Here is a 26,596-nt window from a genome sequence, read left to right on the forward strand (position 1 = left end):
TCAGTAACTGGCTGGCTATTTGGGTAGATTTCATAGTCAGACTCTGATGATTTTCCTTTCTGGCTCTCTCCTTTCTGAGATTTCTCCCCTCACTTTTCAGCTGCTGTTATTGCCCCAAACTCTGTCTTCTGATTTTTCTAGCTAGTGAGACTTCTAATTTCTATAACATTTTTAGAGTGGTTTCATTTAGCTCTTACTTCAGTCTGCTTCAAACTTTTAAAAAACAAGAAATTCACCCGGTGACACCCTTTCTTTCCAAGTGTTGAAGCCTTCTTCACTGTCTGCCTGCTTTTGGGCATTCTCCAATGCCTTTAGGTAGGAATTTTAAAACAATTTTGTTGAGAATTTACCTATGGGAGGGTTGGCCTATTGAGGGCTACTTAACCATGATTAGAAGCAGAATCAGACATTGCACATTTTACCTGAGAGGAATGTCTGCTCACTGGAGATTGTTCTCTCAGTGGATGCAATGTCTCCTTACATCTCACTGAGAGTATTCGTTTCTGAGAACGCCTAATGATTCTTTATAGTCATTCTTTTATTGGTGGTCATTTCTTCTGAACAGCCTCTAATTGTGAACTGCTAGATATGGTGGCAATTTTGCTGTGTTTGCTCATATTATCATGTGACAAGAAAGGTATGCCTTGACTAATTTGAAAATTAAATTTTTTGTTAATTATGTTCTTAAATGTTAGTATACTACTTCAGTGCACTTATCTCTTTAGATCCTAGCTAAGCTCTTCCCATAAAACTGTCTACAACTTTACCCACAATATATCTCACACAAATTCTTCAAGACTTCTAGAATACGAATGGGGGACCTAAACAACCAGCTTTTTTTTTTTTCTTTTTTTTTTTTTAATGGTTGTGCCCAGGGCATGCAGATGTTCCCAGCCCAGGGGTCAGACCTGTGCCACAGCTGTAACTGGAGCCACAGCTGTGATAATGCCAGATCCTTAACCTGCTGAGCCATGAGGGAACTCTAGTCCTCAACTTTTTAATTGCACTGTTAAATGTTTCCTCCTTATATTTATATTCTTTTGTCATTGCAGTGACGACCTTCTCATGGTTCCAAGGGTTGACTCAGCTCAGCAATGTGGCTGTTGCTTGGATCTTCTCATGCAGTTACAGTCAGATGGCATCTGGGCTGGAGTCATTTGAAAGTGTGACCGGGCTGGATAACTACAATGGTTTATTCACATGGGAGCTCATTCAAGACTGTCCCACCAGGGTGACCACATGGAGCATACCCATGTGTTGCACTTTTCACAGCATGAGGGCTGGGTTCCCAGAAGAAATGTTTCAAGAGCATATGCCTTTATCTTTTGAATAAAGTCCTATTTTGAACATTGTGTCAATGTTCATCCATTCATACATGTGTGTGTATATATTTAATATGTACATACACAATTCATATATATAGAAACCCATTCGTATATATCACTCGAAGTAATAATTTTCCCTTTTCCTATTAATTAAATCAGTTTTACTTATTTTTTCTCAGTCCTATTTTTTCTTGGATTAACAACACTGTTTTTGAAAGTAATAAAATTGCATTTGCTTTACTACAGTTCAGATTTTCTCCATTAGGCTAATCTTCACCCACCTTAATTTCCTCTCAGAATTTGAGATTAAATGTACATTGGTGCTTTTGCCTAACTTCCCAAATCAGTTTTTGAAATGACTGAGGAGACTTACATGATACCAGCAAACCTCCTAATTGAATGTCAAAGAAGGTAGTTTCTGTTGGCAAGGGGACCTCCAGCCTCATTGAGAAGCATTCAATTAGATGGAAAACAGATGCTTATTTTTGTCTTATAAACCTCAATGCAGGTTAGACGGTAATTACTTTGAAGAGCAGGATAACAATTTATGTAATCAGCAGGACCCTATAATTACTAATGCATAATTTCCAAACAGCATTTAGCAAAATGAAGGCCATACATACACTTTATAACGAAAAAGATGTGTTTGACACCACACTAAATTAAATTTACAATCTGCATATTTTTTTTTCCAGGAAACACACTAGCTTCATCTGCTGTATCTACTAACCCCTATCTACTTTTAGCTCTGTTATAGGATCACGGAAATGCTGAATCACAACGATGGCTGAATGGGAGCATAAGAACCAGGAGTAGAGAAAGACTTCTTTCTCTCTTGTTTAGGATACTGAAACATCGATCTAAGAGATGATTTGGAAAGTTACATCTAGGCAACTTGTTTCCACTAAGAGTTTAATATGATGGCCATACAATCACTTAATTTAGACTATAAGTGCCATCAGAGAATTTAAAAACTATCGGCACTTATCTCTTTATTACAAATGGAAAAACTGAGGCACAGTAAAATGATATGACTTGTGTAATAGCAAGTGATTGGCAGTAGAGGTAAGAAAGCATTTGTTCACTCAGTCCCAGTTCTGTGTGAAATCCATTCTATTAGCCCATTCAGGTTATACAGAGTTATTATTAGACAAGCCGCTAAACTACATTAGCCTCTGGAATATTGAACATTTCTGCAGTAAGTATTTTGAAATTTCCATCTACATTTGCACTGCCGGCAGGTGTTTAATAGTAGCAGGTAGAGGCAGTAGTAATAGCTATAGCGTCTCCTAAAGATAATTTAAGTTCTACATGCTAAGAAAGTTGGGTACTAGTTATTTTCATTTTCTTTCTCAAAGACCATTGATGAAATTGTACCCCTTGGTGAATTCTTACCTACAGTTCCTGAAGTCATGTCAAGAGGATTACTGGCCTCTTCTTCAAAGCTCTGGACCTAAGACACCAAAATGCATCAACCTCATTAGAAATGTTGTTATAATAAATTCACTTTATTTAATCAACACACAACGAATACCTACTGGCTACTGCAAAGAGGATTAAACATGATTTCTTTTTTTTTTTTATAATTTTTTTTTTTATTTTCCCATTGTACAGCAAGGGGGTCAGGTTATCCTTACATGTATACATTACAATTACATTTTTTCCCCCTAAACATGACTTCTGAACTCAAAGAGCTAACAGTCTGCTGCAGGCAGGTGGAATATACAAGGCACTCCGAACAAAGATTCAAAGACCTAAGGGAGTTAAGAGGAAAGAACTGGAAAGATCACTGCTTGGGGAGGAGGAACAGAGGCCCTGCCTGGAAGATGTGGCATCTGAACTAATCTTAAGGGATACTATTACTATTAATCTAGAATTTTTTTTTGCTTTCAAAGAGCTATAGCTATATTTGGAAAAAGCAAGTTGTTTCCCATATTTAATTTTAACTGTCTGAAGGATTTATTTACAACTTGGTAAATTTGTGGAGAGCAATTCAGAACATTCATAACTCAGTTGCTATATAAAGCTTAGAAAGCTCAAAGAAAACTTGATTTCCAAACTGAGAGAGCAGAATTTATGTTAAAAATTCTTTAAAGAGATTAATGAATACTACTCTCTTAATGAGAATAAAATTATTGTTAAAACAAAATAATAAATATTTCTTTAAAAACAATAGCTTACTATGCAAACTTGATAAATATAAAAATTTAAAGATAAGAAAACACTTAAAGTTAATATTTTGGGGTGTGTTTTTGCAGGTTTTCTTTTAATACATTCATTCGGGATAAAGTAATTAGTCAATTTTTTTCACTCAAAATTCAGAGGGATCTTTTTTTCCCCACATCATAAAATATCTTTGAAAACACCATCTTTAATGAGTATACAATTGGTCATATTTTGAAGGTACATTAATTTACTTAATGATTCTTCTAATGCTGTTTTTTAAATTTTGCAAATCGAAATAATGCAGAGATTAGTAACTTTGTACATAAGTCTATTTCTACATGTCATATTATTTATTTGAGATTGATATCTGAATATTGAAGCCTGAATCAAAGGATAGAAACACTTTAAACATTATGGTACATATGGCCAAAAATGACCTTTAACCTGGGAATAAACAGAGGGCCATGACAATATACCTCAACAGTGTCAGAAGAAATATTTATTCTTTTTAATCCTTCATATCTCTTTTTCCAAAGAAGTTACTTTATACTTGCAATTAATTAGATACACTTAACATTATTTTTATTGGTTTTGTAACTCAAACCAGTGTGTACCATATAAACTTTTCAGTATAATAAGAATTTTTTTTTGCATGACAATTATCCTAGAGAAAAATCCACTTAGTGCAATGTAAAGTACCTATTTGTCTATTAAAAAAAGAATAAAACCAAGAAAAATCCCAGTAATTTAAAATGGAGATCAGGTATATTCTTGGGTTATTCCACCTAGGCTAAACTTATTAATACATTAAAAAATTAAGGGAATAGTTATAACTTTTGAAACATTTCCCACCTAATCAAGATGCTGACTGGCATTATTTAATAACATGGGTAGCGTTCTTACATATGAGTTCCAGAGAGCAGAGTCTCTGTACGTAAGCAAGAAGGAAGGTTAAAGATGAGAAGCAACCTAAGAGAGTCCATAATTTCAAAAGGTTCACAAGTATTAAATTCTCTTAATACAGTTGGTAATTAAAAAGGAAAAGAACAGATTCAGTTTAACTAAGTAAAATTAAACACAGAAATATGTTGATTCTTGCATTAAAAAATCTATGTACAACTTTGTCAGAATCATAATTTTGAGGAGTGAGCCAAATATTGCCATATTCAGCCTTTAATAGGATTTTAAGGAAAGCATCAAAGATTGATCTGGAAGCATAATTTGGCCAATCAGAGTTGAAATTCTGATAGGTATATATTTAAGTATATTGGCTCATGTTTTAAATGCCATGAAAATCTGCCAATTTCACACGTTTTTCATTTCTTATAATTAGATTTTTAATTTGCCATTGAAAAATGACTATTAAATCTGGCATTAGCTCCTGTTTAAGCTGCAACCTACTCAGGCTTCATTTACTCATCCATTGGGACTGAGGGAACACATATTTTTCTCCCAGTCTGTGTGATGAGGATGTAATATTTTAAATATATTTTTTAAGAAAACAAAATTCAAGTAGCGAGTTCCTTTTATATCATTTTGAGGGCTCTTTTTGCCTTAAAAACACATACAGTCTCTTATACACACAAATTTGGGCAAATATCAAAGAAAGACCAGGGAGTTCCTGTCATGGCTCAGCAGAAACAAATCTGACTAGTATCCATGAGGACGCAGGTTCAATCCCTGGCCTCACTCAGTGGGTTAAGGATCTGGTGTTGCCATGAGCTGTGGTGTAGTTCACAGACACGGCTTGGATCTGGCACTGCTGTGGCTGTGAGATAGGCTAGCAGCTTCGGCTCTGATTTGACTCCTAGCCTGGTAACCTCCATATGCCTCAGGCATGGCCCTAATAAGACAAGAAAAAAAAAAAAAGAAAGAAAGAAAAAGAAAGAAAGAAAGACCATAAAGTTGGCTACAAGTTCAATAGAATATTCTGTTTTTCTATGGAAGCCACTCAGGCTGAATTAATATTATCAAATACTTCTAATGTTAATTGACTCATTTATGAATATTTACCAAGTGCCTACTATGTGCCAAAAACATATGAGGATTTTTTTAAGTTTTTGTTTTGCTTTGATTTTTGGTTTCTGAGCGTGTGCTCCCTTTCTATATATATGTACACATACACTAATATACACTAATATGTACAGCTTTTCCTTGAATAATTGCCACTTAAGGAAGTATGCCATGCAAGGACTGGCATTCTATTCTTAGTTCTTCATGTTGAACGTGATGATATGTATCTCTCCCTGTGGTCTCACAGACGACATACAGTGAACTTTGCTTCCTCTAATTCAGGCCAGTCTGAAGCAGCAAAAAGACTTAGTAAGAGGACAGTAGAGTCTAATGAGGCTTGTCAACAGGCTGGAGTTTGGTGAAATGTCCCATTTGGATACTAAGAAATAGACAGCAGACTGATGAACTGCAGATTTTCTTGATAGCATTTATAGCAACATAACTCTTAGGCTGGTAATTAAATAATTTTAGCAAGATTAAATAAATCCCTCTTTTTAAAAGGCCATCTCAGTTTATAATCAAATCAGGACACTCGACCAAAGCTTTGTTTTTTTTTTTTTTTCCCTCCATTTACAATTGTTATTCATTTTTATGCAATTGTTTTAAAATCAGATTAATAGTTTAAGGTTCTTAAAATAATTTTTGACATGACATAAGCAAACAAAAACATATACACATAGGTATTAGGATCATTAACAGCTATATATTTCAAGGCAATTTTTTTTATCTTTGTGGAATGGGGAGAGCTACCAAAAGGCATAGTTACCTCTTAGTCTTCTTCTAAAATTATTGCTAAGCCTTAACATCCTACAATTTCCTTGACTGTCTCAACCCCTTGGCTGGTTAAGAACCCCTTTTCTCTCTCCCAGACACCCCAAACACATCTCTTTAGTGACATAAAGTTTATCAGTAGAGCTATCACAGTCCCCACAACGTTTTTGGTTTCTGTGCCCATTCCTGCAACTGAACCCTGGTTCCCTTGTAGGCAGTGTGTGCCCAGGTCCTATCAGAGTGTCTCACATTAGGGGGCTGGAAGGAGAATGGCCTGATCTTGGGATCTGCATATAGTTATCCTACCCCCACTTCTAAACAATTTACATGAGAATGACAAGATAGTTTTGCTTTTCAATACTTTCTTTGTAATTCTATTAAAGAATACGGAAATGAGTGACAACACATATTTTTTTAAAAAAAGATTTTGGGTGCTCTCTAAATGATGGTGAAAATTAGCATCCATGAAGGTGTCAATGAAGGTGTCAATGAAAGTGGGATGAAAAGGCAAAGAATATGTGAAATGGGGTCAAGCTTGGGGTCAAGCTATGTGAGTATCGCTAAAACCCAAAGCAAGCAAATAAAATAGCATTAAACACAGTCCCTACCTCTTTTGTCCAAGGCCCTGCCTTAGGCATCCTGGGGGAAATATTTCCAAGGCATATTCCTTTGAGGATAAAATCTGGGCCTCAAGTTGCTGATAGTCTAGCAGGGAGATGTCATCAACACACACATACACACAATCTCTACTCTAATAAGCTCTCCCTGCCTAGGCTATGAGAATACAGAGGAGGGAGTGGTGGGCAAGCTTCACTGAGTGGGAAGTGGTTGAACTAACCCTCAATGAAGATGAAACATGGAAAGTTAGAGAGTAGATGGAAGCATACTGAGATGTGTAATAAAACACTGAAGTGAGAAAATATTGCCTGTGATAGGAGTAAACAAAGGATGCCACCGTCATCAGTGCTTGCAGCACCTAGGAGTAGGTGAGCCCTGAAGGAACTCAGGAAGGAAACAAAGAATACCTGCCATCTAGCAGCCATCACACTGCATCCACTCAGGATGTGACAAGCACAGGATACTGTGAGGTGCATATCAAAGGAATGATTTCAGTGAGCCCAGACCCTTGCATCTTCCCGTCCATAGAAACACGCTTAATTCCTTAACCTGAGATAATCTGGTTTTCTTTTATTAACAGTGATCTGCTACCTGCCCTTTGTTGCAAAACTCCCCCTCCCCTTCTCGGAGTGGTTTCTCAGAGCTATACTGAAATGCTGCCTCCCAGGCTATAGCCTTCATTTTGTCCCAAATAAAACTTAATTCACAACACTCATGCTGTGCATCTTTTAAGTCAATAGAGAAAAGGTAAAGTCAAAAATAACCTGTGGATTCAATTGTGAGCAAGAAAAGGCAAGAAATGGGAGAAAGCAAAGGCTGGTCTCACACTAGTTTAGTTCTGACTGAAGCGACCAGAATGACCTAAAATGTCCTTGACTGAACAGAAGTTTGGAATGATAAGATATAACGCTGAGGGGTTGCAAGACGAAGGGGTTAAATGAGGGCTGGAAGGCAAAAGATGCTTTGATGAGAGTTATTTCCCTTAGAAGCTGAGCACACTAACCTCTTCCATTTCGAAGGATTCTGGTGCTTTGCCCGCCAGACGAGGCAAACTCTTGAGCTTGTTGGTCTGAGATGAATTCTCCTTTCGCGTTCTGGTCTTAACTGATGCCTCAGACACACAGGAAAGAGGAGCCTGCTTGGCTGGCATGGATGAGCGAGGCCACTGCTTGCTCAGAACAGCTTGGGGAGGATGACAAGGTGTCAAGTCATCACAGGCTTGAAGAGACCAATGCTCTGAGGAAGGAGACAAATGACTTGGGTCATGGTCGTTTGTCATGGCTGGCAACTCTGCTCTGCAGGCCCCCGCTCTTGCAGAGGTGATGGGAAATTCATCTCTCATCTTCAATGACTCCGATGCTTCCAAGGTGTAATCCTTCTTAATGTTCTGCTTTGAACCTCTCCTAAAAAGTTCAGCCATTCTCCTTTGATGCCCTTTGGCTTCACTCACTGAGGTTCCTGGCACAATTTTTCCTTCGTCTTCCTCTTCAGCTTTGTTCTGCAGGACGTTTACATCATTCAGCAAAGATGAGAAGGCACTGGCCACATGATCCAATATTTCCAGCTGTCGGAAACGGCCTGAACAATACAAGGAACACACCATTTTTCGTTTCAGTGAGATTGCATTAATGTAGTAAAAACTGACGAGATTTGGTAACACATAGGACTTTCAAGATGGGAAGGACTTTAAGTTCCTGAAATTCAAGTTTTTCCTTAGTACATACCCCAGGTTATTATGGAGGAGACTCCCCTAAGCAACAACATTATCATTGTATGATGGGGAGAGTGAATACCTTTTCTATTTAGTTGAGTAGAAATATTTTACATAGATTCATGTAGTTTTTAAGTGTTAATCTACGAACACTTCAGGCAAGGATGGGTTTTGAGATTAATCTCATGTGTTAAACTAAATGTCAGAGTGAATCCGGCTCTTTCACTGTGACGTAAGCTTGAGAGAGTAGACACTCCCATCATCATCTCGCTATCTTCATCTACACCCTTCACCTGAGAGTGGACCGAACATGACATATGGAGTCAGAAGACCTAGATCCAAATCCAGGATGGACCAATCACTGGAAGTGTGACTACAAAGTAAATGAATTAATAGACACATGGTGCTTAGCTCTGTCCTGGCACAGAGTAAATGGCCAGCTTCTTCCTCTGGAGAATGAGGTAATAATACCAGTCCTACGTACATAATCTCACATTTGTTTGAAAAGCACCATGCTATATAAATATCAGTTAAAACTATAAATGTGAATGACTCAGGAAAGGAATATATTATCTTCAGTCTTCCAAGAGAAGATAGTCATTAATGTGAAAACCCATTTGCCTTTCCAAACAAACCAGCTCCTCAACTTATAAGTCTTTTTGGATGATCTGGTCTTGCTCATTCAGGAAATACACAATAATTGGCTTAGTCAATGTATGGGTACGATTGAAGGCAATAAGGACTAATTCGGGGACACATAGCCACTTTGAAAAAATTTGTGAAAAATATTTTGGTATCTCCAGGTAATAAAACCACCATAATGTAAACAGAACATTTTGGTTTTTATTACACAGCCTTCTCAAAATCCCGGTGATAGCATGCAGGGTTGCATAGCTCAGCAACAGTCAAAGGCCCCACTGTGTGGAAGGATGGTGTTCTCTGTTCTGTTGTTTGCACCATCAGAGCAATGCTACAGACTCCTCCATGAGCAAGTCTTTGTGCCTTCCTGTTTCCTTCACCTAAAAGGGGAAGATATGGACTGCTCATCCTTTTACTCCAAAAACATGTGATGGGCTTCTAAGAGGAATGTGATATGCTTTCACGATCTAGAGGAACTCTTGGGTTCTGGATGTTTTCAGAGGCATTATGATTACACTTCCCCCTTAATTTAGCTTTAGCTGTGAGTTCAAGAGCATGATTTAATCATAATTCCACTTTTATGACCATCTTAGGATCCATTCTATAGCAAATTTTTATACTTAAGACTAAGACAAAAACCTATCAATTTCATGGACTCTGTCAATTCAGAGAACATGGTAATGAGAAGTACTGGAAGAGGGGTTTTGTTTGTTTGCTTTATTTATGGGTACATCGAACAATGAACCAACTGATTCTCACCCCCTTGAGTTTGAACATTTTATACTGATTTTGAACGAGACATAATTTTCCATTCTGTCTTCGGGACAACCAACTAATTTTTTATTGCTTGTTTTACATTTGACTTTCTCGGGTATCTCGAGTTGAAACTGTACTGGTAAGTGCTGCGTGAGAATAGTTACCAGGCACTATTAGCACAGTGTTAAGTGGTGGAAGTAAGAGGGGCCAGCAGTCACAGACCAGAGGCCAACTCCATGTGCCCGTTTCATTTGTGAGATATTTACTTCACAGATCAGCTCAAACACTCCTCAAATATCAGTAAGTGTCATTATTCTCCTCAAATAAAGACCTGATGGAAGATTTTGCTTCTTTGGGGGCTTGAAGGAGGAGACAACAAAGAAGGATACTAATTTTTTTTAAAGGTAAAGAAACATTACATTGCAATACCTTCAGTTTTGTGTACTCTTTTTAAAAAGATGTCATTGCTGAGATTTCTGAGACCCATTTCACCCGTATGAAAACAGGGGAAACAGAAACTAAAATGAAAAATCTGCGCAAAACCTCTGTTCTGAATATTTGTTTGAAAGAAACACTTTATCTTACTTGACGTTCTTTTCAGTGAATTTATTTATTTAATTAACAGAATTTGGGCATATTTTCCAGTCCAGAATTCTGCGAACTCTGTTCCACAGAGGAGATGTTTTTCAATGCTCCTCTAAGAGAGGTTCCCTGTTGAAATTACTTGGAAAACACTGCACTGCATCTCCTCTAGGAGACAGGGAGTCCACCTCAGAATACTAAGCAAATCCTGCACTAAATAAACCTGGTTAATGCAAGCCATCTTTCTCCCAAGTTACTTGAGCACAGTACACATACCCCAAGAATATCCTCAGTAGTGTCCTAGAGAAAAATACTCCATTGACCACTAGTTGGAGAAAAACAGCAGTGTGCATGATAACTATAAATTTAAGCATAATTAATCCACAAATCTCAAGATACGACACATTAATAACTACCGCTTACAGCTCATGGCAGAGTAAGTAGTATTCTAAGCACTGTAGATGAGAAAATTAAGGTTTCACTTGGTGACTCACGATAAGCCTTTCCAGATCCGGTTCCTCTGACCTCTGGGTCTGTGGCTATGGTAGATACCAGTGCTGTTCACCAGAAATGCCTTCCTTCCGGGCGTGCGGTAAGATTGTACATTCGTACCCCTTTGCAGTTAATTGTGGTCACAGGATTTATTTTAGACAATGAAATCTGAGCATACTTGATATTTGTTAAGTTTTGAGCAGGATAAAGAGCCAAGTATGGTTCTCTATTTCTACCTTTTTCCTGACATTGCACCCAGTGATGTTCCAGACAGTGGATCCAAGTCCATGACTAAGGAAAACGTCATGGAGCAGATCTCTCTTCCCCCCAAAATACACACGAATCCGTGGTGGACACAGAAAGTGATCAAGACATAACCGTTGCTTTTTGAAGCTACTGCAACATGAGGTTTGATTGCTATTGCACAGATCTCCTGACTTATCCCTTCAGATACTGTGGCCCATCTGAATGGTCACTGTCATTGCTGAGATGCGGATGCCATGTGGTCCTCACTTACTGTACAAGTTAGGGTTCTCAATGTCCATTCGCTGCTTCTGTGCTTCAAGAAAAACGCGGATGTTGATTCCTCTGGCTGCTGAGCTACCACCCAGGAATCTGGCTGGGATTTGTGTGCAGATGTCTGGCTCGTCAGCACCAAACCCCAGATCTAAGAGAATCTCCACTGGATCTTTTTCACAAAATTCCAGCCATTCAGGAATGCTGTGGTAAAAATAGAAATATCTATCCAGTAATAGTCCAAAGGCCTTTTTTTTTTCCTAGTCACATCACCCACCCAATCTTCCAGAAACTGAGTAAAAGAGAAATCTGAGTAGACAAACAGGTTGTACATTTACTAGAGCTCACATATACCTCCTAAAAAGACGGCCCATCACCCCCACTCAGGGACTGCTTGTCTGTACTTTGCAATGAGTTTACTTAAAAGGCTTTTCCATTTCACAACAGGTAAATGTTAAATTAGATAGGGCAGGGGGACTGTGTCACAAAAGCCAGAGGCAGTGAGCTGATAACCACAGAGAAATGGTAGTTGATGACAATAAAAAAATAAAAAAAATTAAAAAAACACCTGAAAATAGCAGACTGAAAAAAAGAATATTTAAAAGGAGTATCGGGGCATCCCCAGTCACACAATTTTTTTGAGGATATCACTAAATGAAACTGTAAGACTGTTGTTCATAATAATGATTTTAAGTACCTGGATGTGCTTAAAATATGTTCTGTATATTTCTGAACTTGGCTGAGAAACAAGAAGTATATATATATATTTATGTTGCTTTAGTTGGTGCTGGCACTTAAAATGATCCCTTCGGTTAACTGGGAATTACATTTATGAGTACCAGCTCACTTCCCAATCATGGAACTTCGACTTCATGATGATGCTAATGACCCTTTCAAACTCAGTTTGACTCAGAACTTCCAATGAGGTTCTCCTGAGTTTGCTCAGTTCTTCTGCTAAAGTTTCTGTTTACCTGTACTTTACCTGCAACATGAGGGAGCTTATTTGAGATAGTGTGAACAATTTTACTTTCATGATGCCATCATTTAAACTAAATGAATTACAATTCATTTATTTAGCCATTCACGCATTCAACAACAGCCACCTAGAGTCCCACTGGGCAGGCCACCCAGCATCATGTTCTACCATCATGTTCACATCTTCTTATGTGATGTAGAGATTCGGTGCTTTGCCTCCAGATTCGACCCAGGAAGAAAAGATGAACCAAGAACTATTACTGTAGAGCCTAAATGGCTCAGTTTGGCTGCTACCTTGATCATCGGAAAGAACTGATGAACTGGGGGTGCCAATCATTTGATACCATAATATAAAAAGGACTGAGGGAGAAAAAAATTTCTTGTGAAAAATCTAAATGGGGAATGAAAGATTTAATCTGTTATCTTGTTGACCTCAACTACAAATTTTTATCCCACCCATTTATATACAATTTTTTTTGAATATCTATCATGTTCTAGGCTCTCTGATGGACACCCAAGCCACAAAAAGGAACAAAAACACAGCCCTGCTTTCCAAAGGCTCACATTATCATTACCAAGATTAAAATTATTAATTGTCATTAAAATATTTTTAATATCATTAATTCTCTAAAATCTATATCCAACATGTAATAAATACATAAAATATATTCACCTTGTTAAAAATTATAATATCATACATAAGGGTCTCTTTCTCCTTGGCCATCACCCTATCAATCTTGACTCTCTTTCTACTGAATTTATGTATATTCTTCCGGACATTTTTCTATGTAGTTACATATATGCCTTATAGTTTCACATACTATTGGCTTTATAAATGGCAACATATTCTAAGCATCTTTTTTCATCTTGCCTTTTTCCCCTTAAAATATGATGTAAAGATTATTCTAAGATAGTCAGGTTATCCCTCCCTATTCCTTTTATCACTGCATAGAATTCCATAAAATGGGTGGATCAATGGTTTATCAGGCCCTTTCTCCATTGCCAGGTATTTAGTAACTCTTTTATACTGTTCTTGCAAGTGGGAGTTCCAAAAACCTTTATGCATTCCCTCATCCATCCATTCAACATGTATTTCTCAAGTGCCTATTTATAATTTCATGAAATCCATTGTTGCACAGAATGATTTCTCTGGATAAAAAGCGCCTGGAAATCACATACCTTTGTGGTATACTTGCAGCAGAATAGCAAGAGTTGAAACTGGTCCCTCTGGATAGAGTGGGAGTTTCTGAAACCTGATGCAGAGATCTGCAGTCAGAGGAAACACCAATGAGGAGATGTGTTGATTTAGACAGTCCCCTGGGAGGTCACTGTGACTCCTTCCCTTCCAGAGCAAACATTTGCATTTCCTCTTCATTTCTAATAATCTCATAATGGCCACATCTTTGAATGCAGCAGGAACTGCTCCTCTCTCTTCAAGAGACTTGTGTTACAGAAGGTGTGAGAATTTAAGTGTTAGGTGCCCGCTAGTGCTCGTTATAAAGGTGACAGAATGTCTCACTTTTGACAGATGGCAAATCATTGGGGAACCTTTCGGGAATACAGCTTTGCTAGGCACTCACTTTCAGGAAGAAGTTAAAATTATGTGATGAAAGAGGTACAGCAAGCAGCCACTGAAGCGACTCTGCATTAATTCCCATAATGGTGGAGGATTTCATATTGCATGGTTAACACTCTCTAAGTGCTGTCTCCAGGGCTCCCCTGGCCATCCATATGCAACAGTAACAAACTCCTTTACCCATGGCAAAAACCAGGACTTCTCTATCCAAACAGGCCTTCAGTGCAAGTCATTTGAAAGAACTTGCAAAGGGAATGGAACACTCTTATAATACAGTTCACTTTCATATAGCTCAGCTATACCATAATACATCTAGCCTCACCATATATAATAGCATATTGGAACAGCATTGGAATTTATCAATGAATTCAATGTCGATATCAATTTTCCCAGGGAGACCAAGTAACTTATCTTTACACAGGCTCCTGAATTTGCTTTAGTCTTGTCCACATTTGGTAAGACTAGCTGGGCCCTGCCTCCTATTTGGTCAATTGCTTCTCTGTACTAAGGCTGAGAAAGTGCACATTTCTGAATAATAAAGACAGTTTCACCAGATGATTGAGCTTGCTGGGAGCCTTGAGAATACATTTCACTTACTGCCTCCCCTCAGTGTGTATCGGGCTGCCATAATTTTTGTTTCACTCTCTGTTTGAGATTTATACCTTATTTTGTAATGTTTAGCAGAGCTACCCAGAAACTGCCCTGGCCTTGGATCCAGGGGAATCATGTATAGTCACTGCTCTAATCAAGCTGTAGGACTGGGTGAGTCACTCTTCTTGGCTCTCATCTTCCCCTTCAACAAAACAAGAGAGTTGCCTCAGAGATTTCCGTGATCCCTATGGCTCTAATTCTGTGAGTAGAAAAACAACTAATCTAAAAAGGAAAAACTATGACAAAGTAGCATTTTAGCTGTGAATTAATTGGTAGGAGTCGGAGTGATACAGTATTGACTATTTGGTTTTCAACTAGTTTGAATTATTTGGAAAATGCAAGAGTGGCTAGAACACAGGAAGCAGAGTTCCCTGCCCCACAAAGCACAGCCTACTGTCAGAGCTAAAAACTAGTTAAAACAGTCTCCATTACGTTATGTTCTGCCTTGGCCCACTCATTCTTTTGGCAAATGCTTTCTTCCTTGTTTAATTGCTTTCTTTTACTACTGAGTACTTTCTGGTTAGAGTTATCTTGCACCTGGTGTTGCTTTTCCCTTGAAACACTTCCTAACACCCTCCTGCCCTTTGTAAGCCATCTCCATCCCAGAGTGAAGGTCAAGGTGCAGTAACCTCGAAGACCACCAGAAGCCATCACCGGACCACCAGACTCCAGCCTTGATGACTTTGAAAGATCTTTGGAGGGAGAAGAATGCAGACACCCTAATCCTTATCCATAGCCCTGTTTTTTGAGCTAAGCCTATAAGACCCCTTGAGGGAGGACACGGTTTTGGGGGCATTAGCCTGCTGTGGCCTCCTTTGCCTGGCAAAGCAATAAAGCTGTTCTGTCTCACCTAAAACTCTGTCTCCAAGACTTAATTAGTGCCAGTGTACAGAGGCCAAGTTTCAGCTCCACTATTCCAGTGGTTCTTAAACTAGAGTGTGCCTCAGAATATCTGATGCAAAAACATAGATTTCTGATCCCTATGTCCAGACTTTCTGGTGCTGTGCGACTGGGGTGAGGTTTAGAAACTTGCAATTCTGCTAAGTTCCCAGGTGCTGCTGCTGCCGCTGCTGTTCAGAACCACGTTGAGACTGAATCCATCCTCACAGTAGGAGACTCAAACTGCTTTCTAACTAGCAGTGGGGACTATATGTATTATTATCCAGCAAGTAGCATGATACTTACTAACAATGGCAATATGAAAATATGAATGTAACTGTTTTAAGAGCAGGTCCTCAGGAATAGCTGAATTTTAGTAGAATTCATAAATGTATTTTAATTAAATTCCCCCTTCCAAGTCAACATTTGTTAATTTAATTTGCTCACTCCTTTATGACAGTTAAAGAACCTCTATTTCTCTCAAGGCTGGCGAAAACAGTCCAAGCACCATGGCTAAACTAGTGACAAAATCCCAAGATCCATGGCATTACTAGGAGACCTTCTCACTTCCACTTCTTTTATGAAAGATGCGGATGCAAGACACCGGAAGGAAACAACAGCGATTCTGCCACCTACCTCATGTAGTCTTTCACAGTCATTTGAACCATTCCTTGTTCATGAAAAGAAACTGCAACAAAAAAGAGGAGATGAACTTAATTTCCTTTTTTCTCATGGAAGATTTTCTCATCCTCAAGCTAAACAACATGGGATTGATTTCCACATTCAAGACTCTATAGGCCTGAGATACAAGGCGTCTCTGTAGCGAACAAGACAGAATGTAATTAACAGCTAAGTTGGGTGACAAGCACTTGAAGAAATGTTGTCAAGGCCAGCAGCAGGTTGTCCAGTGACCGTTTCTGGTGGTCTCTGGGGTTATTTGCACCTTGGCCTTTTCTCTGGAATGAAAAGCCAGAAAGAAGAGTTGATATGTATGTGTCAGGATTTGGAAAACCATGAAAAGTTTTGGAGCAAACAAGTAAATGTGATGATGCTGAAGGTCATTTGATGGTTAGTGGTACTGAGGACAGGTCAGAGGCACTAAATACTGGACGTCAGAGAGGCCCATGTAGGGGCCGATGCAGTATTCAGAACCTGTGTCAGATGCTACAGCAGATGTCTGCTGAAGGAAAGGTTCGGAAGACAGGCAAGTTCCAGAGACGGTTTCCCTGTCTTCCCATTTCCTCTCACTGTGGCTCTTCTGGGTGCCTATGGGTGACATGCATCAGAAGTACCACCCAGCACTTCCGTAAGAATGTGAAGTTTCTCACCATAAGGACTATAATGCAGGTTGGGAGAAGTTTTGGAAAGGCAAATCTTAATGATTAAAATATATTTTTAAAAATTAAAAAAAAAAAAAAAAAAGGCTCTTCAGTATGGAGCCAGAATTCTTGCCTGGGTAGGGTGTCTATGAGTAGATCTCCAGGTATCTGTGAACTTGTTTCCGAATGCCAAATTGTAGAGGTGGAGATGAGAATATGCATAGGTTTCAGCAGGTTTTTTTTTTAAATTTTTTTAAGGCTCAGTGACCTTGCTGAATGAAAAAGGACAACTGGTCTAGAAAGATAAAGACTAGAGGTATATTACTGATGTATGAGCAAACAGTGGCTTCTTAATTGAACCCAGAATACTCAACGACAATTCAAAAAGGTAGAGGAGTTCCCACTGGCTGGGGCATTTCCACATGCCATGGATGCAGCCATTAAAAAAAAAAAAAAAAAAAAGTGGTGAGAGAGAATAGATACAGTTAAGTTCTGGCCTACAAAAGAAATGCAGTTCTGGCACCATAAGAGTTATATAAGGTGAAAAATATTACTCTATGATAAAGGTTTAAAGTAAAGTATGCATATAGATGCGTCTATCTCTATGCAGCCATTCTCAGTCTCACTCCCACAGCCGACATCATTAATCAACGGCATCACTTTCTCACAGAGCCTAGATCGGCTGTCAAAATTGTGAGGAACTGAATGAGATGAAGCTTATTCGTCATCCTTTGTGTAGAATAAACTTCATGGGTGGGTTTTTGAAAAAAACAAAGTAATTTCAGGGTACATTATCTAAACTTTAGAAATTGCTAGCTTGAAAAAAAAAAAAAAAAAACTACTTCATAAAACATTATAGGAAGCCACTAACCAAGGAGGGAATATCAAGGTGAATGATCATTATTATGATACAAATGTGACATTTCTTAAATGTCCTATGTGATATCTGGTGGCACTTAGGTAAGGTAAAATATCTGACTTAAACTTATGCACCAAGATAGAAATGAACTTAAGAGTCCAAGTGTCAGTCTTTTTGCATCCATTACACCAGTAGTTTTACTTCATTTGTTTTATTTTATTTTTGTTTGTCTTTTTAAGGCCACACCCATGGCATATGAAGGCTCCCAGGCTAGGGGTGGAATCAGAACCATAGCTGCTGGCCTACGCAGGGGATCTGAGATGCGTCTGTGACCTACACCACAGCTTGTGGCAACACCAGATCCTTTAATCCACTGGACTAGACCGGGGATTGAACCCACACCCTCATGGATACTAGTTGGGTTCTTAATCTGCTGAGCCACAAGAGGAACTCCACATCACTAGTTTTAAACCTATAGATTTTAGCAGAGGAATTCTTTTGCAAATTTCTAGTAATTTAAATAGATAAAAGGGGGAGCTGTTTTGGACAGAGTGGTCTCCCATTTAACTCTTCCTTCACCCGTGAGGCACCTCCAAGATCCCGAGTTTGAGAACATCATCTATTCAGCACCAAATCTCTCACCTGGGCAGGTACTGCTCATCCGCTGCAACACTCTAGCTCACTGAACTCAGTCTCAGAGCTTCTCTAATCATAAAGCCAATACCAATTGATTGAAGTTGTCACATGAGAGAAAACCTATTTGCCACTTTATTAATCATGTTACACATGCAAGCACAGTATCAATTTTTGGCAGTCATGTTGTAATGACTTGATGAATTAAATAATAGCTTGCCCCAAATGGAAGGTTAAAATACATATTTACCATCTTATGCAGTATTTTTTCCCCTATTTCTCCCTGCCCCCACCACCTCTATCTATTGCTTTGCCTGTATCTCACAAAAGCAAGCTGCACTTGTGTCTGGCTAGATCATCCAGAGAATTCAGGAGTTTTTGAGTAGTTCTTGTATATAATATTCTGGGGTTCTAGGACATTTGGCTTCATATTCTGACAGTACCACCACTCTTGCCACTACCCCAGTCTTTTCTGGCTGTCTGCTATTGCTGTGGATTTCCTAGAACATAAGAATAAATGTGCACATCCACGCCGAGGGTCTGGCATTGTGGCCACGGTGAATTGCTCAAACTGTCAGAGAGGAAATGATCCATTCTCAGACACTAATGAAAAGAGTTAGCTCAGCCTTGTTGAGTTTTCAAAACCCCTAGCCCTGCAGAAAATCTAGTCATCCAGAAAATTCTACATCCCTTCACTGAGGGCTTCTTCATGGGATTCTAATGGCCACGCAGCTCCAGCAGCCACGTCCTCAGATCACACCCCACAGCCCTGACTTCCAGGTTCAGGTGTGATCTGGTTACCAGAAAGCCAAGGACAGCCTGGAAAGGGGAAACATATTTTCTAGGGAATGTGCAAGGTGGACTCAGCTAGTTCACAGTGGGGGAGTTTTCTGGTTTGATGACACAAGAAAGCCTTACAGAGTTTAAGCAACAGCTGGAGGAGGTGCCTTATCTCCTTCCACCTTACAGCTCCCTGTGTGGCCCAGCCATCCCTAACAATTAGGGGCCAGGCAGGATGTTTGACCCCCTCTTACAGAATCCCACCCTCATTGACACACACATACAGCTTTTACATCTTTTGTTAGATGTAAAATATAACAAAATTTTATAATTAAAATAATACAAATTATAATATATAATTTAATATTAGATAAAATATTTTACATTTTATGTATATAAATATTATGTATATTTTATGTTATGTACTATACAATTTTATATTATATATTATATTATAGAAAATATTTTATATTGTATATTATAGAAAGTGTTTTATATTATATAAAGAGTATATGAGTATAAAGAGGATATAAGTATGAAGGAATATAAAGAGCTACTTTATATTCTTTCTTCTTGATCTTTAAATTCTTTATATTCTTTCTTCTTGATCTTTAAAATGACACAAATGTCTATCTCTAGCCAATATATTCAGACACACAGCCTTTCTGCTGCCAAGCTTAGATTCTGGAGAAAATGAAGCCAGGAAAAATCGATACAATTTTTAAACTCACAAGATATGCCTGATTTTTAAAATTTTAATTAAATTATCTAAAATTAATGAGCTTCTCTGCTTCATTTTCATTTTGCATTCCCTGGGGCTCGCTGAGTCCTGGGAGACCAAGGGACATTTTCAGTGTTACTACGTGTTCATTTCCTGATGACTGTGGAAGCAGCAAATGGCCTTTCCAGTCTTTGGACAGAGGAGTTAGAGCGTTTTGCACAGGACAGTGTGAAACTATTATGTCTTGCCTGTCCAACATTGTTGTGTTTTGTTTGTTTGTTTTGTTTTGTTTTTCCTGCACCTCTGTTACTTTGTAAGGTAAATTTCCTGGATCTGAAAACAGGCTTGTCAGGATCAGGTCCACACTTCTTTGCCTGTTTTCAATAATGAACCTGAAGCTGGTAGCCTAGCTCTCAGCAGCATTGGGATTCTTAGCCTTGCCTTAAAACCCAGAAGATCCAGCAACCCCAGCCCAGGCTGCTTCTGGGCAGCATCTGCTGGAGGCAACCCACCCTGCAATTTTCTATGGTCTCTACCCACCTGCCTCGCTCCCAGACGCCTTTGAGTCTGCCACCTCTGATCGGAGCAAGAATTTAACATCTAGGGAATGCCATCCTGGGACAAACACATTGCTCCCGTTATTCCAGATTTCCCGAAGCTTCTGCAGGTAGAAGGTGGGCCTGTGTTCATCACTTAAGCCCTGCCTGAAAGGCCTCCTCAGTTACACACTGGCTTCGCTAGTGGCTTGGCCTGGATATTTTATCCATCTCTTTGTCCTTCCAAGACAGTACTCTCAGAAGCTTTTTAAAACCAGATTTTACTCTCTTAAAGCACTGAGGGAATGAAGAGAGAAAGAAAAAAGACTGAAGGTCCTCCTATCCTCAAGTTTCCTAAGGGTGGCCTGAAGGAGAGTTAAAATGAGAAAAACATTTCCCTGCTCTCTACTCAATACATCCCACGGCATGGGTTAAAATGCCAGTTCTGATTCCCTTTTAGATACTTGAGTCTCCAGCCACCCTCCCTACTGTTAGGTGGACTTCTGCCATCTGAAGCAGCAGACACTGCACTTAACCCTGCAAAATGTATTACTGGAGAAGATGTAGTGAGATATGCAGAAGGCACTAATTAGCACCTTTATTGGCTTAGAAAGCATTTTTTATTTTGGTTTTCCTAAGCATTTCTGACTGATTCATGGAAGACATTTGGTTCTTTGGAATATCGTCCAATAGACTAATCAAATTACATTTTCACAGGGCTCTAAAATAATAGCATTCTGCAGCTTTCTGTATATTTAACTCCTGCATGACCAAGATACTTAGTAGAGGCAGTCATCAGGGTTTATTTTCAGTTGGCAATTTATTAAACTGTATTCTTACAAAAAAAGAGACTCCTACATTCTTCCTGGCTCTCATGCTCAGAACCTCAGAGCCAATTGTAATGCTTTGCTCTTGTTCACCGAGATAGCTATTTATTTTCCAGATGCTGTCAACTCTTCCTCTCCATTCCTCTGCTGACACCCAGCCCAAGCCCTCATCACCTTAAGCCTGGGGGGTGCACCTTCTTCCCATTGCCAGGATAAACTCTGGAAGCTGTCAGTTTTCTCCTCAGAAACCATTCCTAACTCATTACAATGGAGATGGCAAATATGAAATGCACCTGCTTCAACTCCTCGGTGCTGCACTTATTACTCATTACCCTCTATTCAGGTGAATAAAGATATAGCTTGACAACTTACTCAACACAGACCCCAGCTGCAACCACCCATCCTTTGGCTGGGAATGGAGTTGACACTTCCTTGTCATTCCTACCTAAGACATCAAGTGTGGTTCATTCTTTCTGGATTTTAAGGCATTTATAATCTGACCACACCCTATTTAACAGAAAAATTTCCCATGTTGCTCCCTAGCATGAAGCCATTTCTCTAGTCTTATTCCCTTCTCTATGCTTTCCTGCACACATTTAGTTTGCTTCTCATTCTGTGCCTTTCTTCAAGCCCCTATTGCTTCTAGGAAATGGCATTGTGTTGTTTGTCTCTCTCTCTCTCTTTCTCTTTTTGTAACTATATCTCTCTGATTGACTAGCTCAAATCTCACCTTTTCTTTGAAGATTTCCCAAGGCATCTTTATTATGAACTGGTTTTAGTAAGTTTTGTTTTGTTTTTTGCTTTTTTAAGGGCTGCACCCACGGCATATGGAGGTTCCCAGACTAGGGGTTGAATCAGAGCTACAGCTGCCAGCCCTACGCCACAGGCACTGCAATGTGGGATCTGAGCCCTGTCTGTGACCTACACCACAGCTCACGGCAATGCTGGATCCCTGACCTACTAAGCAAGGCCAGAGATCAAAACCCCATGCTCATGGATTCTAGTTGGCTTTGTTTCTGCTGCGCCACAATGGTAACTCCCAGTAAGATCTTTTGGTTGACTAGCTTTGGGGAAATCTCATGTATTGGAGATGATTCCTACCTCAGTAGTCTTTACAGCTGTTAATGAGATGGATCATATCTTAATAATTTGAGGCAGCACACACAGACCAAGTAGCTTATGGGTATAACCCATAATGGATGTGACTGGTGTTTAGAAGAGATTGAGTCTCTTAGTGCAGGTGTCAGGAAGGTCCTTGCAGAGACTATGGGACTTGGATAAGGCCCCAGAAGAAGGGCGAGAGGCAGACAGAACAGGAAAGACTTTAAGACAGGAGGAACTGGATGAAAAAAGAGAAAGAACTTGGAATGTCCTGAGAGGAGATCAGACTAGACAGTAATATAGAAAATTGGTGTAGATTATATTCACAATAAAATGGTCCTAGAAAGTCAGAGTGACATACATGAGAGCAGGAGTCCATAAATCTGTCTCCTCCACTTTGCAGAGCTGTCTGCTTTGAATGCTTTCGTTTGATAAACATTAAGGCAACATCTATTATGTTTCATTGGATTTACTTTAATCTGTTCTTATAATACAGACCACAAATTTAGAACTTGATTTTGTAAGTTCTTATCATTTAATAACTTCTTTTTGGAAAGGGATAAGTTTACTCTTCAGGGACCACTCTGAGAATCAGAGAAAAAATGTCTAAATATCAAAAAGGACAAAGGAATTAACTACCCATCGAGTAATTAATGGCATCAAGCAAGTCTTTGACAGAAACTCTATTTGCAGTAGGAGACGGTTCTAGCACAGCATCATGATGGTGTGCTCCACAGTCAGGCCTCCTTGCTATTCTTGGAAAACAGAGGACACATTCCCACCCCAAAGCCTTTGCACTTGCTGTCTCATTTGCCTGGAACAGCTCATCCTGCAGATAAGCAAATGTCCGACTCCTTTATCTCTTACAGGTAGCTGCTCAAAGGTGATCTTATCTCAGATGCCTTCCCTGACCACCTATACTCCTGGCATATTACATATTCATTTGTTCATTGCCTCTATCTCCATTGCATCTTTTTTTTCTATAGATCCCCAATCCTAAAGGGGTGTCTAGTTTGAAGGAGGCATTCTACACATATTTGTTAAATAACTGAAGAATGGAACAAAAGGGAATCTGTCAGAAGTTTTGTGTGCTTATAAGTAAGTAAGTGGAGTTGATATACATTTGTTCTCCAGGTTCCAGACTAAGTCTAAGGCTTCAGGAGAGACATGGGCTTCAGGGAGAAGCTGAAAGTTTATTTCCATCATGAGTTCTGTGTGACACATATCACTAATAATGCTTCCTAGATCCCCACATGTAGCACAATGGAAAAGAGTGTTTTCAAAAATTCTGCAAGAAGAGAGCACCATATGACTTAAAGGCAATGGTGGCAGTACCCAAAGAGCATAAGAAGACTGTTTGGGAAAAGATGACACATGAATTATCTATATGATGACACCCAGGTGATTCTGCTGGATTGGGAGCAGTGACCATGGGAGTGAACTCATTCATGAAAACATGTGAGGCATCTTCTGATGATGCTCAGAAATACTTATGGGAGACAATTTGCAGCAGACCCTCTGTCACCGAGATCGAAGCAAAAACCTATCAAAATTGGGGAACTGATTTCATTATAACTTAATTTTTACCCACAGACTCGTGAAACCTGAGGCAAATTTGAGTACAACTCAAATTTATTACAGAATAATTTCAGACTAGCTTTATACCTCTTCCTCTATAATTGTTTTTAACCAATAATTTAAGAATCTTAACTCAAGTTTAAATGAAATCAAGTTTTATCAACACACACACACACAAACCCTTAAATTGAGGAAGTGTCCATTTTTGCCATTCAAGTCTGGTTCAGAGAAATAAGGGAAAGCTAGAGATAAAATTAAAGGACATGGATTTACACCAGTATGCTATATACTGGTTTCTGGTAGACATAGGAGGAACTTTGAACTCAAACAGATGTGAATTCAAATCATGTCTCCACCTCTTCAGCTCTATGTGGTTTTAGGCAAATCTCTTAACTTTACTGAGTCTCTGTTTCTTCAATATTTAATGAGGTTAATCAATCACTTTGTTTGAGGAGTACTTCACAATAGTTTTAAAATATGTTATAGGTACTTCATACATAATTACTAATTTTAATCAGTATTATTATTATTACTTTTGAGACTAAAATATATGGACATCAGAAACCTGGTCAGTCTTAGGAAAAAAAAGAACAATAACCAAAGAATTTTCCAACTATTAAGCATTAGTTTCTCAGTCATGTCAATTTCTAAGAGTTTAGTATCTTACAGTTTAAAATTTCTGAGGTTAAAGTAGAATGGTTTCTTATGGCTTTATAGAAAAATTATTTGATGCATCTTTTTTATTTTAAGATCTAGATATGGTGATTTTCAGTTTCACAGATACCTGATTGACATTTAAAAATTGGCATTGTACCACTTCACAAAATTTAAATCCAAGAAGACTGAATTGTGGCCCTGAAAGCTGGCCCTGAAAGTCAGAAGACCTGCGGGCAAAGTAGATGTGACTGACTCACCCACACTGTTTATGCTTTGACTTTTTTAGAAGGGATGCTGCTGTAGAGCTTTCCTTCCAAGGTGTCCATGCATAACACGGAGAGTAAATTATACCACAGTTCTCTAGGGAGACAATGTGCTTATAGAGTCAGACAGACCCACATTCAACCCCCTCACCTACTAAGTGGGTTATTTTGGGCAAGTTACTTAACCTTTCTGAGCCACATTTTACTCCTTGCAAAAGCTAATAACGACAATATCCACCTCAGAAGATGGTCCTGGTAAATGAGATATTATACGTACAAAGTACCGAGCCTGTATGCCCTTGACATGTACTCATTTCTTTCCCCTTGGAATTTTACTGATGAAATGGCTGAAGTGCCAAGAGTTAGGAGGAGGCTTCACCTAGCATAACGGTGGCAAACAAGACAGGAAATGAGCCAACTAGATTCCAATTTAATAAAAATTAGATTTTAGGTAGCCATAGAACAGCATAAAAGCCAAAGAATCACCGTAAGAAGCCAAGACCCATCTCAGGACACAGGAGGGAATTAGCAGTAGGGGGACTGAAGTCTTATTCCACCTCTTCATTTTATCTGGGGCCCCATTCAAGGCCTGAAGGCCCTCTAGAATGCTTTCCATAGGAGGTACTGGGTCACCTAGAAGATGAGCAGGCACTTGGATCTTGTCGTGACTTTAACATATAAAGCCTCAGAGTGATTTCCGCTTGCTGTGGGTTGAATAGCATCCCCCTAATCTCATGTCGGTATCTGAAATTTCATTTCAGAATGTGTCCTTTACTGGGAAATAGGGTCTCTAATGATAATGATTAGTAAAGGTGAAGTCATTCTGGATAACGGTGAGTCTGAAATCCTAAATCCAATGACTGGTGTCTTTAAGAAAAGAGGTGCCCATGTGAAGAGGAGGCAGAGAATGCAATGACGCAGCTACAAGTCAAGGAATGCCAGGATTTAATGGGAGCCACAAGAAAGAGGCCAGAAAGGATTCTTCCCTAGAACCTTCATAGAGAAAAATCTCATTTTCAGACTTCCAGACATTAGAACTGAGAGGGAATAAATTTCTATTTTAAGCTGTCAAATTTGTGGTAATTGGTTAAGGCTGTCCTAAGAAATGAATGCACCACTCTGAATCATACTGGGACTGCCAGAGTTTGTTTTTGTTTTTGTTGTTGTTGTTGTTGTTTTACAGAATTTTCCTTCCACCAGGAAGTACTTTTCTTTCTCTTCTTCAGTTCCTTTTTTTAATGGCCACACCCACGGCATACAGAAGTTCTCTGGGCCAGGGACTGAATCGGAGCCGCAGCCCAGACCTCCATGGCAGCTGCAGCAAGGCCATATCCTTTACTCATTGCACCACAGTGGGAACTCCCTTCAGTTCCCTTTTGTTTCGCCACAGTTTCCTCCCTGACACACTCATCACAACCTGAATTCAGGTCTCCAGTTTCTGGTACTGCTCTAGCTTCCACTTCTCAGCAAGGTTCTTGGCTTCCCTAAACTCAGTGTGCCCTGACTGAGCTCGTCGCCGTTTACAACCAGCACACAGAGGGGCTGAGAGAATCCCCAGTCTCCATTTCCTCTGCCTGCCTCTAACCAGCTGTGACTGAAAATTGTGGCATTTCAGCACCCAGATTCTTCACCTGCTAAACACAGATGAACAC

At 39.2% G+C, this 26,596-nt stretch overlaps 1 protein-coding gene across 12 annotated transcripts in view; it reads right to left on the reverse strand.

The window, feature by feature from the left end:
• ITPRID1 (ITPR interacting domain containing 1) overlaps positions 1-26,596 on the reverse strand; it is a 299,098-nt gene that overhangs the window by 79,687 nt on the left and 192,815 nt on the right. For all 12 annotated transcript variants that reach the window (XM_085005889.1, XM_085005890.1, XM_085005892.1 and 9 more), the window contains 5 exons: positions 16,307-16,358; positions 13,744-13,830; positions 11,591-11,793; positions 7,897-8,471; positions 2,721-2,778 (listed from right to left, as the gene is read on the reverse strand). In XM_085005889.1, coding sequence (XP_084862015.1) covers positions 2,721-2,778; positions 7,897-8,471; positions 11,591-11,793; positions 13,744-13,830; positions 16,307-16,358 — 975 coding nt within the window. The remainder of the gene's footprint in view (positions 1-2,720; positions 2,779-7,896; positions 8,472-11,590; positions 11,794-13,743; positions 13,831-16,306; positions 16,359-26,596) is intronic.

This window comes from Sus scrofa, chromosome 18 (genome assembly GCF_054392235.1).
Source record: "Sus scrofa isolate SSC_HxYL_T2T_F1_AM1 chromosome 18, Sscrofa_HxYL_maternal_Yorkshire_Landrace_v2.0, whole genome shotgun sequence".
Lineage (NCBI taxonomy): Eukaryota > Metazoa > Chordata > Mammalia > Artiodactyla > Suidae > Sus > Sus scrofa.